Here is a 20,374-nt window from a genome sequence, read left to right on the forward strand (position 1 = left end):
CGGGCGATAAAAGGTAACGAAAAAAAACTGAAGGAATGGAAAGGTAAAAGTAAAACCATTACCTTAGTTACAGCTGAGACAGACATTTCTAGGTCTGAGCCAACACTCATGAAAATGTAGCCTACAATTTCACTAGAAAGAGGGGGAATTGGTGAGAAATAGGGCTGGCACTTCATAAGAAATGCCTCATTACTTACTAGTCAAATGAAAATTGGTTCAACCCACAAGATGGCTGCCTTCACGCTGTATGGGTGATTAAATAGATGTTAAAATAGCACGACTGCATTTTGTCCTTTAGGGAGAGTTTCCCTGGCTGCTTAGAAGTGTAGCCGTGAAGTCCCTGTCCAATTAGGCTGGTTCACAAATGTACCACTGTAGAATAAATACAGAGAACTAATATAGCTTTGGTACATTGTCTTCCATATAATGCATCCATGTATTGCATACTAATAAAGTTGTAATCAATTTGTATATTTTTTTATCCAAGTGGAATACATACTTGATACAAATTGTTTTCTGTTTCTATGGGGCATATTCAATTCTTTAGTTTACCCGCGGCGTTAAAACCATTACCAGTATTACGGTAATAGTGAGCTGGATTTCAGTTTGCAGCTCCCTGAGCCGCGAGCTGAAATCCAGCGAGAAAAGTACCGTAATACCGGTATTTACGCGCGCTATTACCGTAATGACTGTAATAGTGCGCGCAATGCAAGATTTTTGGCTATAACGCCAACAATTGGATATGCCCCTATAAGTCTTTGGTAAAATGACTAGACAAATCACTATACAGACAACATTATATCTGTGTATGTTTGAACATAATGATCTACAGTGGAAATACTGTGCCATATTAATTGATTTGCAGAGTTAAAATATCATCTAAAAGAAAGCAAAGAAATAGTGCCACCTGATGGCCTTATTATCACAAATCATCTTTGCATGTGAAACCATATCTGTGGAACCAAGCAAGTCATAGATGGGGTTCTCTTGTTTAAAATATTTGTATAACTATGAAGATCTCTCTATACGCTGTGTCTATAACATTATTTATCTGCCAGCAGCCACCATTTAGGAGGTGGGTAGATTAACAACAAAGTCATTAAAGAAATTTGAATCTCCCTAAAAAGCTTCAGCATAGATGTAAATTAAATATTGCTTGTTTATTTTCCCTAACAATGCCCAGGTTTAATTAAATGCAGAAGGGAAATGTAAGGAGACTAAAACACTTCAAAGATAGGACACACACAAACTATGACGAGAACAGGGTCTTGTATTGATTAAATGTTTTATTTTCAAGGAATATTTTACCTTTCCTCTGTTTTATGCATCACCAATATTAAAACAAAGACAAAAGATAACATTTTGTAAAATGTCCAATATATTAACAGGGCCATAGAACAACGGGGAAACGACTCAAGTTGATTAAGGGGAAACAAGTAAAAGTGAGAGGATTAAACTAAGGATTTGATCAGCAGATTTCAAAAATTCACAGACATTGGTCCTGGTGCCTGGAAGTGGACAATACTCCACAGAAAGCAGCCACGTTCAATTCATCCTTGAGCACAAAAGGGCACTTATTACAGCCTACGATTTCATGAGGGAACAGGGTAAGTAAAGGCGTGCAAATCTGGAGCGCATGCAGCGGAGTCTGAGCCAAGCTCTGGGCTTCTCTCAGGTACTTGTTTTTCAGCCGTATCTCTTGCTCCAGCTACAGGACTAGTCTACGTGCTGATTACTAGAGATGACCACTGTGCATGCATGCTATAACATGTGTTTGCAATTAGGAGCAACTGTAAAAATGTATTTTATGTACAGTAGTAAACATACTAATAAATGTATTTCATGTTTTATCATTATTATTAACAGATGACATGAATTGAATAGTTCTTTTTTTTGTTCAGTGCATTCTTTTGAGAGTTTATATTTCACATATAAATTGGATGTATGCTGCAGTATACATATATCTAGGAGAGCACAGTGACGCTACACCCACATTCCATTCACATGTAGCTTTACACTCGCTCCTTGTTGAATTTGGGTGTACATATACCTGATTTACATGTGTTTTAAAACAAACGCCCATTGCGCTCAGTATGCATTTATTAATGAGTCAGGCCCATTAGGTGTAAAAAAAGGACATGAACCCCAAAGTTTAATATTTGTCTGTCTATATATCCTCATTCTGCATACTACTGAGCCAGAATAAATTGGGGGGAAAAAATCCATAAAATGAAAATGCTAAAAGTAGTGAATAAAGTCTTCCTGACTTCAAGATGACAATCTGATTCCTCTCTGGTTCAACACTCCAACACAGCATAATCCAATCGTCCTGTGTATTGTATTTAGCTATATCAAAAACATTTTTATTACAGCTACACTATACATCACAAGGACTAATTTGTCACAGGATGGTCCTGACCTTTGGTATTGGTAATGGTACTATTGCAAACTGGTGCATATGACATTCATTGTATATGCAGATATTTAGAAGTTTGTACATATATTACTATCATTTGTACATTATTAGTCAGCTATATTGATACTAGGGATTGATAGTGTAGGGATCTTATAATACATGATCTGTATGAAATGATACATGGATATTGGTTGATGACATTAAAAAAAAAAAATAGATTTTTTTTTTTTATTTTTTTATTTGATGTTGGTAGGAATTCTTATTGAAAAAGTTATCAATTTGATACAGGAAAACTAATGCAGTAAATACGAGAAGTGTTATATATTGTATGCTCATTAATCCCTGTGCTCATCACCCTAAATGTTTTTGCAATAAAGTTTCAGTGGTTGGTGCACCCACAAGTTACTTGTCCCAGGGCCCCCGCAAATCTTAATCAGACTCATTGGGGTACTTGCTAGAATGAGTGAACAATGGCTTCACGTTATGCTTTAAAGCAAGACATGAAGTAAGTACATTTTCTCAGCACTTTGTCTTACACTTGTACTTTAATCTAATACAGCTGACTGATAAACAGGCAATCCATCAGCCATCAGTAGGAATAAAGAGAGAGATGGAAGTTGATTGATTTAGAAAATAAGTACTTTCATACAAACCTCCTATGGATATTTGTAGGGGACAAATCGAAATGCATTAACCAGCCCATATTTTCTGCCGATACCCAAACCACACAGCCTCAATATAACATGTAATGAGACTGGCTAGATCAGACATAGCTGGAATCCACTTATTACAGTCTAAGTAATTGAAAGTGTGTTTTGCAAAATTTAATAAACCGTGTTGTACCATGAGAAAAGTACTTTCCACCACTCATTCCAATAGCTGCATGTATTTATGAAGGAAATATACTAGTTTAGTATAGAAAAGAAGCACCAAGCATTCTTTAGGTGCAGTAATACAAATGTAGATGTCAATTCTTACTAACTGAACAAACCCAGACTATTATCATCCAACATTATGAAGAGACAATCTATGCAGTACTGTATAAATATAAAAGACGGCCGTGTTCACAAAAGCTTGCAATCTAAATGGAAGAGAACAAGTAAGACACAAGGTGTGAGCTGAATGGGTGACATGCTGGTTTAAACTGCAGCATTTGAATGAGAAAGAGCTGCAGAAAACACACAATTGTTAGAGTGATCTGAACTCACTCCCATTCTGTGATAGGCCAAACCCCTTCCACAGTGTTAAAATTGAGACTCTCCTACAACATCCTGACTACTGGGAAGTTTGGAAGCATGGTAGTTGACAAGGGTTAGCGTTGGGTGGGGGTTTAAGAAGTGAGGATAAGCTTCTCTGAACAGGTGAGATATATAGTACAGTGCTGCCGAAAGCAGCAGCTCTCTTGGGGGGGGGGGGGGGGGGAACCCCCCCTTAAAAATCCTGCGTGCGCCCCTGAAGAGGGTTTGTTTCCTGGAAATTTTTATCGAAACAAGAGAACGTCCAGCTCACTCCTGTAATGCTTTCGGGTCTGTGAGGTCAGTATTTCCATTTGCTCGAAATCAGATGGGGTGACATGAAAATGCCAGATTCACTTGAAGCTATGCCAGATTCATTCATAACCTGCATTGATTATGCAAATCAGTCCAATGTGGACAGGATTAAAAGCCATTATTGATGTCCCTCTTCACAGCCCTAATGTGTAAATAGTGACTTACTTTATATTTTAAGATATCAAAATGCTAAAAGGCCTCAAAAGTATCCTGACTTTCTGTAGTCTGCACGAAAGCGCTTTACCCAACATTTTCAAACACAAAATATTTAAGTGTCCTAAATTTTGCATCGTCAGGAGCAGGGTCGCTTGTGCATGCTTTTTGGGGTTATTTGCTATATTGGTTTACAGCTGCATCTCTTAATAGGCTCCTGAAAAAGTCAAGTAGGATTCTAGATTTGACAGGTCATTAAATTCTGCCCAAGCAATTATGAAAAAACAACATCAAAAAATAACATAATAATTACTGCCTTTCAGTAAATTCCATGGGTACAAAGTAAAAGTGACATTTATTTACATTCATTCACAGATGCCATTTAAGATTGATAAACAGGAAAATGTAGCAATTATTAGGCAAGTTCCCTGCTCCATATCAAACTTGCTGAAGAACAGGTGCCCAGGCATTTAAAAAACAGTTTTTTCTATTTGGAGAAAAATGGAGACCTTTTTTCCTAGCACACATTAATGACCACAGCATGTTGCCCTAACCGTAGAGGCGAGTTATTTTAACATTCTTAAAAGTTCCACACCGTGGGCCTGGTTCATTAAGGATCTTAACTTGAGAAACTTCTTATTTCAGTCTCCTGGACAAAACCATGTCACAATGCAAGGGGTGCAAATTAGTGTTCTGTTTTGCACATAAGTTAAATACTGACTGTTTTTTCATGTAGCACACAAATACTTGATAGCTTATTTGTACACTGAAATTTAAAGTTGACATTTGTGTGCTACATGAAAAAACAGTCAGTATTAAACTTATGTGCAAAACAGAATAATAATTTGCACCCCTTCCATTGTAACATGGTTTTGTCCAGGAGACTGAAATAAGAAACTTCTTAAGGTAAGATCCTTAATGAATCAGGCCAATTAACATTAAACATTCTGTCTGTTACTTCACTACAAGACCACAAGGACTTACAGTTATTTTAGTAATGCAGCAGAAAAGTATTTAATGTGATCAGACCGATACAAACCTATGCAATCCGTTGCTGACCCAATGAACAATCACAAACATGACACACACACACAAATAATTACACATGCTTACTTGCATGGCAGGACGCGTACAATGTCATTCTGCTTGTAGCTCTCGATGCAGACGGCGCAGTGGTCAAAATCTGGGTCTGTTTCCTGTGTGAGAAATAACAGGATGAAATGTTTACTACGTCCAGGTCTCACAATTTAAAAGTAAAACACAAAACAATGTACTGGTCTATTTGTTGATCCACGTTACATGTAAAATGAACCAGACATACTTCTTGATTGTAAACTCATATTTTAAGTGCTTACCAAGGTTCATTCACACATATTATATTACAATCCCTTTAATAGGACCAGACAACATAAATTTAACATTTCGCAGTTCAGCAGAACACAAAACTGCAGACATATTGTGATGGGCGAGTATTGTATAACTTAACATTTTAGTTAGTACAATAATGAGTGTCTGCGGGCAACAGTGAAGCATGGTGGAGGTTCCTTGTAAGTTTGGGGCTGCATTTCAGCAAACGGAGTTGGGGATTTGGTCAGGATTAATGGTGTCCTCAATACTGAGAAATACAGGCAGGTATTTATCTATCATGCAATACCATCAGGGAGGCATCTGATTGGCTCCAAATTTAGTCTCCAGCAGGACCCCAAACAAGCAGCCAATGTCATTAAGAACTATCTTCAGCGTAAAGAAGAACAAGAAGTCCTGGAAGTGATGATATGGTCCCACAGAGCCCTGATCTCCACATCGAGTCTGTCTGGGATTACATGGAGAGACAGAAGGATTCCAGCAAGCCTACATCCACAGAAGATCTGGGGTTAGTTCTCCAAGATGTTTGGAACAACCTCCCTGCCGAGTTCCTTCAAAAACCGTGTGCAAGTGTCCCTAGAAGAACTGATGCTGTTTTCAACTCAAAGAGTGGTCACACCAAATATTGTTTTGATTTAGATTTCTCTTCTGTTCATTCACTTTGCATTGTGCTAATTGATAAAAATAAACTAATAACACTTCTATTTATGAAAGCATTCTTACTTCGCAGCATTTTTTCCACACATGCCTAAAACGTTTGCACAGTACTGTATATATATTTGTATCTATTTTTAAAATTCTTTTTTAGAATTAGTAATTGGATTTGGGCTTTCAGATCCACTTCACATGCACGAGCTGGCTGTGCATATTGGCAGGGACTGGTCCAGAGAAGCAGTAAGTTAATCCTTACTGCTCCTGGACAGTATCACCTGGGCACGAGGGTTCCCAGCTTCCTCAGCAAATTTTGATCAATTGCATCGCTAAGAGAATTTTTTTATCGCCATGATAAACGTCAGTATAGAATAACCCTTATTGCTGCATGATAAATAGGCTCCTAAATTCTTAATCTCTATAAAATAAGATTAAATTAAGGTAAGTAGCAATAAAACAGTATCCTGATCATTTCACTGTTCAGGTCAAAGCGTTTAGCGCTCAATATTATCCAGTGAAACTCCAGTTGATGTGAAAATGGCTGGCAGGGAATGCTGGAACGTGCTGTTCTACAAGAGACACTCGTTTACTAAGCCTGGTTTACAGTGATTCATAGGCAAACCGAGGGGGGGGTTTTCTAGCGCCTGGAAATCCCCCTCCAAGCCTGTGGCACTGTATAATTGAGGTGGCTGGACCCTGCCCCGCTTCACACGGCTCTGCTTGAAAAGGGAGAACTGCGTGCACCTAACAGTAGTGCACGTAGCATTGTCTATGTATATTATGGGGATAGGAAGAGTTGGAGAGCAGCCAAGCACTGTCTAAAACTATAGCCACGCCCCCATGCATGCTGGTCACGCCCACTGGCGGCGTGTTGTGGAAACCCCTCTCTACAAATCCTGCGTTTGCCCCTGTGATTGTCATGTTATGAGCACAGTCGTTCCTGTCTGCCAACAAAGTGTGCCTGGAACATGTAAGCACAGGCAGGCAGCTGCTCTGCAGCCTCTAATGGCTATCAGCAGGGTGCTGCGATTTCACTGTAGATGACCAGCTCAATCTTTGCCTGTTAACTAAAAGCATCTCCAATGAAATTAGGTGACATTATTGACAAATGTAAAGTACAAAGGCAAGGGCATCAGAAACCACTACAGGAACTAAATTAGCAGCCAGTCGATACTTCGTGTAGAGTCATCTGATGGGGCTGTAGTGATAAATCAAGGGCGTTGGCTGTTGCATTCTCCCTCTATGTGTGCAGGAGGGGTTTTGTAGGTGTACTGCTCAATGTTACTGCTGAGATTAAACTAACAGAACTATTTATTACAACGCCTTGAAGTACTAGCGGTTCTGATGACGCACATGGCTCACTCATTAACATTGCAGTCTGTCCTTAGCACAGCTACAAAACACAGCCACACCTGCATTCACTCCATATCTGTCTCCCTTCTGTGCCAGTCCCTGACCTGCAGTTGTAGAACATGCAAAGTATTACCTTTATTTACCAAGCGTTCCATTATGCCTATGACTCCCATGTATCTCAGTTTTCACAGGACAGTGCTCTTCTCATATAAAATCATTAGCTCACAATATTTATTTTTACATAATTTAAACTCTAAGGGGCATATTCAATTGACGGCGGGATCGCCGAAAATCCCGCGCTCCAAAAATATTACCGTTAATACGGTAATCCTGCGCGTAAAAACCGTTAATACGGTAATTTACTCGCTGGATGTCAGGGAGCTGCGAGCTGAAATCCAGCGAGATATTACTGTATTAACGGTAATATTTTTGGAGAGCGGGATTTTCGGCGACCCCGCCGTCAATTGAATATGCCCCATAATGCTCCAAAATGTACAGGGTAAGTGGTAACATGTTCCTCTCTCTTTTACAATTCTTGGAACTCTAAAAGAACTAAGGGCCTGATTCATTAAGGATCTTAACTTACGAAACGTCTTATTTCAGTCTCCTGGACAAAACCATGTTACAATGCAAGGGGTGCAAATTAGTATTCTGTTTTGCACATAAGTTAAATACTGACTGTTTTTTCATGTAGCACACAAATACTTGATAGCTTATTTGTACACTGACATTTAAAGTTGATATTTGTGTGCTACATGAAAAAACAGTCAGTATTTAAATTATGTGCAAAACAGAATACTAATTTGCACCCCTTGCATTGTAACATGGTTTTGTCCAGAAGACTGAAATAAGACGTTTCTTAAGTTAAGATCCTTAATGAATCAGGCCCTAAATGATTATTTTGTGGCCAGGCCAGACATGGATGTCCTAGTTCTTCATTTAGGTTTTAGGTAACTCTTCATTTAGGTTTTAGGTAACCCTAGACACACCGCTTTCCCTTACATCTTCTGAATGGAGCTCCAGATACTATCTTATGCATTTCCTGCCCTCCCACAGTGACCTGCTGCTCTTATATAACCTCTTCACACCAACACTCCAAGCCTCCAAAAACTTGCTTAAGACCAGAGATGAATTAAGACTAAGGACAATGAATAAATTACTTTAGGCCTAAAATCAACACGTAGCCCATCAGTGTACATGAGGGATCATAGACGAAAGCCTATCCCAAACATTGCATTGCCTTGAAGCTGGAAATCGCTGCACTTATGGCATCTATCATAAAGCATTGCAGTGCCGAAGAAAGAAAGACGACAAATGGATCCAAGTCATAAGCATTAGACCATATAAACAGGTTTCCCCTCTACCATCTCCTATGTCACATTGGGTGTCATCAAGTCCTATAACCCTACACTAACACAGCAGTATGCTATAATTCCCCAACAAATCTGTGATTCTATAATTGCAGAAGTCTTCGTTTCCATACAGCAGCAGCCTAGGCACTGTCAACCATCCATGGTTGGACAGACATATGATGCTTGTGCCAGAAAATTATAAGCCCCTGTCAATGAAAAAAAATGTTGCGGAAAGTTCTACAGTGTAAATATATATTTAATACACGATAAAGAATGGCTATGGTAATCATCATGTATATAGCACCACTAATTCAGCAGCGCTGTACACAGAACTGACATCAGCCACTGCCCCATTAGAGCTTAGTCTAAATTCCCTAACACACACAAGCACAGACCGAGAGAGACTAAGGTCAAATTATTTAATGGCTTCTTTCCATCTTTCCTCATACCATATATCTATAACACTATCTACGTCAGAGTTAAGCTGGGTACACACTACAGGTTTTTCAAGTAATTATTGTATCAATCACACGATAAACAACACTTAGGTCCGATACTGCATTTGATGAAACAATGTCGGGAAGATTATGAAGTGTGTATGCACTCACGACGAGCAGTGTAGGCAGATCTCTATAGACTTTACAGAGTCACCATCTTTTCAGCAGATGGTTAGGACAGATGAAGAGTACAGATCGGAGGGTAAACTGTGTAGGTGTCTACACAAGAATTGCCGTGCTTATCAGGACCTTCAATTGTTGGCGAAATCTCAAAATACAGAAGTCTCAGCTAGAGAAATGTTCTGTAGTGTGTACCCAGTTTTTATCTATATTAACAAATTAAATTAGCCACACATTGGCTACATCTGGTAATTTATCCGTTTTCATTCAGTATGTGGGCCAGGACAACCAACATTTTTTGGAGGAGAAAAAAAAAAAGACATTTTATTCATTAGATTTTAATTAGTTGTGACAGAAATGCCATTCGTGTGTGTTATCTGATCACAATTCTCATGACATAATTTAGCTGTGCATGTCATTTAGTCCAGTCTGGACACAGATATAGTAACTCTGCTCAGTCTAAACAAAAAGGACCTGCATGTGCGTGGACAGCTGCAAACTGACCACATACTGCAATCCTCACGGCTCAGGACCCGGGACACTAAATTGGACAAGATCCGGCCGCTTGGCTCTTAGATTTAGTAGCTGTATCACTTCCACCATCACCGAGGACTTTTAGTTCCATTGGAAGATGAAAAAACCCAAACGGAACATTTTGACCTTCAAAATTCATTTCCAAACGTGCTGATAATGATCCTATCAATTTCATATACCTCTGAACTGTCCAGATTCAGGTGCGTCCCAACACCTAGGATGTCGAGATGTATGTCCCCACTCACCATGGTGAGCAAGTGCCGTGCACTCCTACCACTGATACCCGTGGCATTTCACAGGCGTTTTTAGGGGGAATAATGTTGGGTGGGTGGGACCTAGGGCTTCAGAACAAACCCCAGGGGACATGGCACGCCCCCACTTGACCATGCTCCCATGCATGTAACCACACTGCTTTATCCCGATTCCAAGAAGGCCAATACTGGGAAGGTTTGATATCAATAGGGTCCTTGTCAGACAACACTGCCACTTTGAAGCCATAAGCTGCAATATTGGGGCAATAGCCAGCATTAGTGTTATTAATGGCAGCACGGTGGCTAAGTGGTTAGCACTTCCGCCTCACAGCACTGGGGTCATGAGTTCAATTCCCGTACATGGCCTAATCTGTGTGGAGTTTGTATGTTCTCCCCGTGTTTGCGTGGGTTTCCTCCGGGTGCTCCGGTTTCCTCCCACACTCCAAAAACATACTGGTAGGTTAATTGGCTGCTATAAAAAAAAAAAAAAAAAAAATTGACCCTAGTCTGTGTGTGTTTGTGTATGTTATGGAATTTAGACTGTAAGCTCCAATGGAGCAGGGACTGATGTGAATGAGTTCTCTGTACAGCGCTGCGGATTCAGTGGCGCTATATAAATAAATGATGATGATGATGATGATGATGATTACTCTTTTGGGTGATTGATAAAGTGTGATATTTATTGAGGTTAAATTCCAGACCCCAACAACATAAATGTCAACAACAATAAAAACAATAGAAGTAAAATACATTCTTGCCCTGACGTAAAGCTACAGCTCAGTTAAAAAACATATGAATAATTTACTAATATGCCCATCCCCCTAGCACAAACCCCAGGTCTGTAGAATGAGGCCTGTGGCTGGTCCTCGCACTCACATCCATCATCCATTTAAGGTTTGTGAACGTAATTGACTTAGCAACTCTATAATACTGGCAGGGAGAGGCGGCTGCATGTAGCAGCCCCCGGGCTCTGACCCAGGGGAAGGAAACCTTAGTGAAGTCATCTATGTAGGTAGAAGTGCAGCTTTAAGCAAAAGTAAGAAAAAAAATGTGTTTACATGTTTGTAGGCTGTGGAGGGCTTTACATTACTACGCAATGTTTTACAAACAGAATTATTATTTTTTATGACTACTTGCTAAGCAAACATCTTCCAGATGTCTCTCCAGCCAGCACTTAAAAGGAAATAATTCCATATGGTGACACATCTTGCAGGAAAATAACCCATGTTCATGTATTTGTCCTAAACTGATCATATAACTCAACATGCCTTCTCATTACAATGGCATTAAGCATATTGTCCACATCCAAAGTACAGTAATATAATTATTATTATACATGCCCTCATGTAACATTTACAGTACATTTTCTTCCCAGCCATGTCTTTCCATAACCATGCAAATATGTTTTGATTTGTGGGCCAATTTGCCAATATCTCTAGTGCTATTCGCATGTGTGCGGGGAGCATCAGATACTACTGTATCCAGAAAGATTCTATTATATAAAGACATGACTGTAGAGCACAGAAGGAAGCCAGAAAGAGTAGGCATAAAAAAATTGTACACTATCACTCATAATAGTAATGAGCCTGGATAGAACATGCCTATATTAGTGAGCATTCCAAAGATCTGATTGGCAATGCTGTAAACATTCCGTTAACCAAAGTTGCCTACTCTCCCAGAATGTCCGGGAGACTCCCGAAGTCGCGGGAGAGCAGGGCAACCTCCCGGTTCCTGGCGGCCATTAGTTTAGTGGCGGGGGGGGAGGGAGGGGGGCTTATGACGCAATATGTGCGTCATTGTTGCCCTCCCCTTGCTGTAATTGGCTAAAACTGTGTGATGTAATTAAGGGGACATGGCCAATGACAATTCCCAGAGCCCTGCCCCCTACACGCGCCCACCTCCCCTCCGATCTCCCAGATGCCAGCCTGCCCAAGTTGGCAAGTATGCTATTAACCCAATAGGCTAATAAACTGAGTACATAATGGTTGAGCAGGAGATGAAGATTAAATACAATAAGCTGCCCAATACCCTAGTCAAATTGACCGTAATATGGTTTCAAATGTTTATTAATATATACCCACCTTTAGGATAAACATGTAAAATGCAAGAATTATTTTTTTTTAAATAGTAAAAGGATTACGCATATATTAATTTGACTTTGGTCCTCATGAAGAGAGATATTATTTTACAGTTAAATCAAGAAGACAAATGTATGCTGTCTTTGAAGCTTCAGGAATGTGTGGGAAGTAAACACCAACACAGGTACTTTGTCTAGTGCTCCTTAACATTCTTATAGCGTGTATGTAGATTCTTGTACATACAGCGATCAGCCACAACATTAAAACCACTGACAAGTGAAGAGAATAATATTGATTATCCTGTTACAACGGCAGCTGTCAATGGGTGGGAAACATTAGGCAGCAAGTGAACAGTCAGTTCTTGAAGTTGATGTGTTAGAAGCAGGACAAATGAGCAAGTGTAAGGATCGGATTGACTTTGACAAGGGCCAAATTGTGATGGCTGGATATTTGGGCCAGAGCAGTTCCAAAACGGCAGGTCTGTGGGGTGTTCCCAGTATGCAGTGGTTAGTACCTACAACCAGTGGGTCATGGACGTCCAAGGCTCAATGATGCACGTGGGGAGTAAACGCTTGCCCGTCTGGTCCAATTCCACAGAAGAGCTACTGTAGCACAAAAACTTAATAATGACTATGATAAAAAGGTATTAGAACACACAGTGCATCACAGCTTGCTGCGTATGGGGCTGCATAGTCGGCAAACAGTCAGTGCGCTCATGCTGACACTGCCCACCGCCGAAAGCACCTAAAATAACCACACAAGCTCCAGAACTGGACCAAGGAGCAATGGACGAAGGTGGTCTGGTTTGATGAATCACGTTTTCTTTTACATCACGTTGATGGCTTGGTGCATGTGTGTCGTTTACCTGGGGAAGAGATGGCACCAGGATGCATTATGGGAAGAAGGCAAACCGGCAGAGGCAGTGTGATGCTCTGGGCAATGATCTGCTGGGAAATCTTGGGTCCTCTCATTCATGTGGATATTACACTGACATGTACCACCTACCTAAACATTGTTGCAGGCCATGTATACTCCTTCATGGCAACAGTATTCCCTTATAGCAATGGCCTCTCTTTCAGCAGAATAATGCACTCTTCCGCACTGCAAAAATTGTTCAAGAATGGTTTGAGGAACATGACAAAGAGTTCAAGATGCTGACTTGGCCTCCAAATTCCCCAGATCTTAATCCGATCACGGATCTTTGGGATGTGCTGGAGAAACAAGTCCGAGCAATTTACAGGACTTAAAGGATCGGCTACGAACGTCTTTGTGCCAGATACCACAGGACACCTTCAGAGGTCTTGTGGAGTCCATGGCTCATCAGCTCAGAGCTCAGGGGGGACTTACACAATTTTAGTCGGGTGGTTTTAACGTTGTGGCTCATGTGTGTATATATTATATACATTTTAACCTCTATATATCTGTCTTAATTATATTAATGAGACTGTTTATCATTTGCTGTTTAAACCAATATTGTCTTGCACTGTGTGTGTCTATTTTTAAAATGTAGGCTAAAGTTGAAGAATGTATTACTCCTATATTACTTTGTAATGTTAGATGTAGTTACAATGATGTAACGCAACGTGGGGTCTCTTTGTTAGATCGCTTTATGATAAATTCATCTATACTTTGCTTTTAATAAATGAATCTCTGATCATTCCACAACAATTACTTGGTGTTCTCTCTATATCTTCTGCTTTAGTGACTGCTCTCTGTAACTTTCTGCTGCCAGACCTTACTGCATTGGACTGGTGCGTACTGAATGATCAGATTGTCCTTTATACTGTAGGTATTACACCCTGACAATATGCCCTTCATTCTCTTTTGTGCACACATTTTTGTTGGAGTATTATCAGGAATAATAATGTGTTGAAAGAATTGAGGATTCATACATGAATTGAGGATTCATCTGGTCACGTTTTTGCAGTATGTGTCTAAATTCAAAGGCTAGAATTCTCCTTGCAAATACTTTTTTTTTTTTTTTAATTTTTCAACAGAACACTGAATTCTGGGAAATTCACCAACATTCACTTTGTTCCTCAATTATAGCAGAGTGTATGCAGAAATGAATTGAGTATTATATGCTGGAGGCAGCCATCTAGTACACCAGCAAGTGTTGAGTGGCTTCAATCGGCCACTATGTGCAAATATGTGCAGGACAACTGTAATCAATGTTCCCTTCAATGTACATTTAATTTAAAAGAAATTATAAGGTCTCAGTGGACCATTAAACATGAGCTTTGGAATAAGTACATTCCTTCATTTGTGACCAGCATTTTTTTTATTTTTAAACCGGTTTTATTGCATTTTCGATTTGTGTTTTTTTCATACAATTTTACGCACATACATATTTCATTATAAAAAAAGTAGAGAATTTGCATTTAGAAATATTGTCAGTTTTTTCTTGGGGAAGTTTGTACAAATATTTTGGGAGAAGAAATCAGCAGAAAGATGTAATTAACAGACTAGTGACATGATAACTGTTTTTACAAGAGAACTATTGATTATACACATAGAGAAAACTAACACCTGCAATTGTTAGGTCATAGAAATAGAACTTGTATTTTTGGAAGAGAGAAGAAGGTATAGACCAGGGGCAGGCTGGGCTTAGGGCCAGTCCCATAGTGGGCTACCTTGGGCTGGGTCACCTGCATTTTTTTCCTTTAAAATGTTCCTAATAAGCTGCTGAGTTGAGTCTTGCCCCCCCCCCCCGGGCTAAAATTTGCCAGCCCTCCCCTGGTATAGACTACCGAAGTTGAGTGTGAAATTGTATTGTTTTTAATACCAAATTGAATTTTAGATAATTTAAAATAATGAACACTTATACAAACACAATCCCCCTAGTGAAGCCCTCTTAGATGAACTTCCTTAGCCCCTCTGCCCAATAATGTAGAGGTTGAAGCGACAGGAGGACTAGTCTCATTGTGCAGTGCACAAACTGGCCATTGATAAATGCTTGTAAACAATACAAAAGAGTCAGTATCAGATTATCTTGTGAAATTAAGAAACCTTGGTTAGACAATTGTTAATTAAAGACCAGATGACTGGGGTTACTAATGATATAGTTGCAACTTTGAGCATGATCTCTGACAGGTGACAGAACATTGCCTTTTAATCTTATGGTCACATGATCTGCAATAAAATGCTGCTTGTAGATCATGTGACCAGCTTCAGACACATGCCAGCACATACCACCCCACCTCCAACACTCTAATAAACAGGTTTAACCGCTCAAACAATGAAGCTCTTATTTACCTGGAAGATTTACTGTGAAGCGCTAGGTTGTATTATTTATTGCTGCCCTGATGAAGAAAACTGAAAAAGCATTTTTGCACTCTTAAAACAGAAACTTTCTAATACTCTTACCATATTACACCAAAGAAGATATCTATCAATCCTTCTAGAAAGGAAAGTGGAGGTGTTGCCCATAGGAACCAATCAGATCCTAGCTATCATTTTTTTTAGAATGTACTAAATAAACACCTCTACTTTTGAGGTTTGATACATCCACCCCAGCTAAGACTTTGTCACTGTTCTGTCAGGGGAGATATAGTTTTGCTTTGGGAGTTCTGATGTAGGATACATTTTATACCACACTGCTCAGTCCAGCAGCATAGTTTCCCTTCATATTAAAGCAGTAACCAGGGTTGCCAACTCTGAAATGAAAAATAAGCAACCGCTAAGTGATAAACAAGCCCAAAACAAGCCCAAGCTAATCCTAAAAAGTCCCAAAAAGCCCAAACGTACAAGGGACAGGGGTATTGTTGTAGCGAAAACCACAAAGTTTATTGTTCATGATTAAATAAATACTTGAACTGTGTCTTTGCCATTTAAATGAACCAAGAAGCCAGGTTCAATTAGAACTCTGCTTGTGAGATACAATGAACCTGTACCCAGTAATCTATATGTTACTACTGTACCACTCAAATGAGTAAATATATATATATATATATATATATATATATATATATATATATATATATATATATATACACATATACATACATACACACATATATACACATATGGATACATACACACACACATATCACTTTGTATGTGAATTCATGACACAAGTTTGTATTACACTTTGACATACATACAAATCAGTTATGGGTAAACTATAAGTGCATGAACACAAGCACATATCACTTAAGTACACATCTACTACATAAGACACATATTTACCAATAAAAAGGCACCCTGAAATTCTATCAACAGAACTATAAGGAAGAACACATATGTATGCAATAGTAAAAATAATAACTTTCATTTCAAAGGAAAAAATTCCACAAATTAAACCAGTTATGATGCAGACATCAAAACATCAGACGACACTTGTCAATTTCACCACAATTTCCATTCATAGGCGCTGGGGTAAATGTCACTAGGTGCTTAGGCTGGGGCACAACCAGGATCTATTACCCAGCACTGATACGCCTAGACTGGCATTACCCATACCTGACACTCCTAAACTAAGACCCAGAGCTAACGCCTATCACTGAGCAGAAGACATCACAAAGCAATTAGGCTTCTAGACTGGGATCCAACCGGAAACAATTACATAGCACCTGCTTCACAAACAAGGAGGTCCCATATACACACACACACACACACACAGGTCCCATATACACACACACACATATATATACGAGACACAATAATGTGCATAGCTGTATATACAGACATAAAGCAGTATGAGTAGTGCATGGAGTGAGAGTCAGAGGGAGAAGCAGCAGGTGACCTGTAATCAGGGAGCTGGGTAGGGAGCGCTTGTGTCCTCTGCGGAGATCTCACTCTCTGTTACAGTGATAACCCCAGCAGTATGGAAATGACAGCATAGGACAAATAGAGCATAGTATAGAGCAGTGTGAGGCCCACTGGAGCTCGGACATAAACACCTGGATGAGGCGTCTTTCCAGGGACCGCTGGCACAGTGCACACAGCTCCTGATCTAGACTTGGATGATTTACTTGTCATAGTCTTGTCTTATGTTGCCTGCTTTTTGAGATTGGCTGGAGCTTTCCCTCTCAGAGGGGGCGGGGGCATATGGCTGTGCACTGATAGGCCAGTTTGGCTGATAGAATGGTGCAACGTTCCAAAGGGGTAGTGTTTCCTGGAGAAGCCATCAGAAAATTGTAAGAGGTATTCTGGAGACCTGAGCTCGTTACATGTATTTGCAAATCCTAAATACCTGCAATCCACAACTAGCACAAAACAAAACGCAACTTGGAAAAAAAAAACAAGCCCAATTCCGCTTGTTATAAGCGAAATTGGCAGCTATGGCAGTAACAAATATAAATTAGTAGAAACTTTTGCTAATATTGTTTTAGGTCTACAGTACACTCACATACACTTACTTTATCTAATGCCATATCTGAACTGAGATAAAATGAGTTTTTACACTTCTCTCCACCTAACGTTTCTATCTCCAAATGCTCTGTACGTCATCCTGCTTCACTGCTCCCTTCCTGGATAAGCAGGTAGAACATTATTGTATTCAAGTCACCTCTCACCTTATCTTATCAACACACCTTTACAAAATGCCGACATCACGGTCTATGCTTATGGTGTTGTCTAAGAAATTAAGGTGGTCCCTTTGTATCTGCTTAAGCAGTCTGTGCCCAGCATAAGGTAGTAGTGTGTCGTTATCTACCCTCTACTAAGTGCATGTATCCGAGCTTATAGCCCTGACGCATACCTGTGAGCTTGCAAAACTTAACTAAGTGAATATCTTCAATGACACCAGATATGCATTTGGTTTTCATGACTATGGACAGCTCTGGAAACAAAGGAACTGGTAGATAAATTACTAGATTCAATCATGTTACCCCCTGACATAACTATTATCAAATGTGCAGTTCACACCTCTTTTAAGGATGTCTCACAAAGAAACACTTTGAAATACAATGCTTCGAAAACAGTTATTTCTGGGATTTTGCAAAACACCACATACTTTATTTGCAGTACAGCATCATTCTTCTCTGGTCACTGTAAGAAATTTAGCTACTCTTCATAACAAACTCTGCAAAGGTTATGTGAAGGTCTTTTGAGTTGAACTGTCAATAGACAACCACTGGAAATCACCAGACGGTCGTCTGGTGGCTTCAGAAGTCTTGCTCCTGCCTTTACTAATATGCACCATGGGAAGACACATGTGAGCAGAGGATTGATGCCTTCTGCCATGAACTAACATGGGGTTTAAGTCGTAGTTCATAACTTGGCAGATCTACCACGTTGGTAAGTCAGAAGAGACACAACAATCTACACTGTCTCGTCGCAGAGTCCGTTTAGAAATATGCAAATAGATGGAATACAAATGTGAAAATTGTGTATACATGAAATATTTTGGTAATTGTATGTACTGAGGGATAGGTGCCAAAACATACACAATCAGAAAGGGAAAAAAAAGTTAAATTAAAGAATTTATTCCTCTTTTGGGATACAGTTATAAATCAGTTTAGAGATGGGTACGCATTTCACTGGACAGTTAATATGTAAAATATTTAACACTGTTTATATCAAAAATACAGTTCATGTTATGCTCATGCTTTAAGGAAATTAAATATGACAAAACAGTGTTAAAAAAAAAAATAATATACCAAAATGTGTGTAGAAATAGGGTTAAATGGTCTGATGTATTGGTTATGGCAGAGGTTCCCAAAGTGTGCACCGCAGCTCCCAGGGGTGCCGCGGTGCTGTCACAGGGGTGCCGCGACGAGCCAGAAAAACAAAACAAAACAAAAAACTTACCAATCCGTGTGGCGCCCGGGACCCATGATTCTCCGCTTTCCCGCGGCGCGCCCGACAATCAGTGACAAGCTGTAGGAGAGAGGCGGATGCAGGGTCCCGGGCGTCGCGCGGATTGGTAAGTTTTTTGTTTTTTTTTCTCTGGATGGCCGCGGCAGAGGGGGCAGAATAAGAGAGGGCAGAGGGGCAGTGTGAGAGGAGGCAGCGTGAGAGAGGGCAGAGGGGGAGAGTGTGAGAGGAGGCAGCGTGAGAGAGGGCAGAGGAGGCAGTGTGAGAGGAGGCAGCGTGAGAGGGGGCAGTGTGAGAGGAGGCAGCATGAGAGAAGGCAGCGTGAGTAGAGGCAGTGTGAGAGAAGGCAGCGTGAGAGAGGGCAGCGTGAGTAGAGGCAGTGTGAGAGGAGGCAGCGTGAGAGGAGGCAGCGTGAGAGGGGGCAGCGTGAGAGGGGGCAGCGTGAGAGAGGGCAGAGGGGGGGGAGTGTGAGAGGAGGCAGCGTGAGAGGGGGCATTGTGAGAGGAGGCAGCATGAGAGGAGGCAGCGTGAGAGAGGGCAGAGGGGGGGGGAGTGTGAGAGGAGGCAGCGTGAGAGAGGGCAGAGGGGGCAGTGTGAGAGGAGGCAGCGTGAGAGAAGGCAGCGTGAGTAGAGGCAGCGTGAGAGGAGGCAGCGTGAGAGGAGGCAGCGTGAGAGGAGGCAGCGTGAGAGAGGGCAGAGGGGGGGGAGTGTGAGAGGAGGCAGCGTGAGAGAGGGCAGAGGAGGCAGTGTGAGAGGAGGCAGCGTGAGAGGGGGCAGTGTGAGAGGAGGCAGCGTGAGAGGAGGCAGCGTGAGAGGAGGCAGCGTGAGAGGAGGCAGCGTGAGAGGAGGCAGCGTGAGAGAGGGCAGAGGGGGCAGCGTGAGAGAGGGCAGAGGGGGTAGTGTGAGAGGAGGCAGTGTGAGAGGAGGCAGTGTGAGAGGAGGCAGCGTGAGAGGAGGCAGTGTGAGAGGAGGCAGCGTGAGTAGAGGCAGCGTGAGAGGAGGCAGCGTGAGAGGAGGCAGCGTGAGAGGAGGCAGCGTGAGAGGAGGCAGCGTGAGAGGAGGCAGCGTGAGAGGAGGCAGCGTGAGAGGAGGCAGCGTGAGAGGGGGCAGCGTGAGAGAGGGCAGAGGGGGCAGTGTGAGAGAAAATTATTCTTTTCCCTTGGATTTATGTGTATTATTTTTGCATACAACTAAATAAGTATTTCTGTCCTGACCTAAATACTTATTACGTTTTTTTGATCCAACTATTTATAAAACAGGACTGCTCGCTAATTGTTTTAGAGGGGTGCCTTGAA

General features: G+C 40.9%; 1 protein-coding gene across 3 annotated transcripts in view; it reads right to left on the reverse strand.

The window, feature by feature from the left end:
* The window catches only part of RNF130 (ring finger protein 130), a 187,163-nt gene that overhangs the window by 52,914 nt on the left and 113,875 nt on the right, over positions 1-20,374 (reverse strand). For all 3 annotated transcript variants that reach the window (XM_075210030.1, XM_075210032.1, XM_075210031.1), the window contains exon 5: positions 5,233-5,315. In XM_075210030.1, coding sequence (XP_075066131.1) covers positions 5,233-5,315 — 83 coding nt within the window. The remainder of the gene's footprint in view (positions 1-5,232; positions 5,316-20,374) is intronic.

The sequence above is a fragment of the Mixophyes fleayi genome, chromosome 4, assembly GCF_038048845.1.
Source record: "Mixophyes fleayi isolate aMixFle1 chromosome 4, aMixFle1.hap1, whole genome shotgun sequence".
In the NCBI taxonomy this organism is placed as follows: domain Eukaryota; kingdom Metazoa; phylum Chordata; class Amphibia; order Anura; family Limnodynastidae; genus Mixophyes; species Mixophyes fleayi.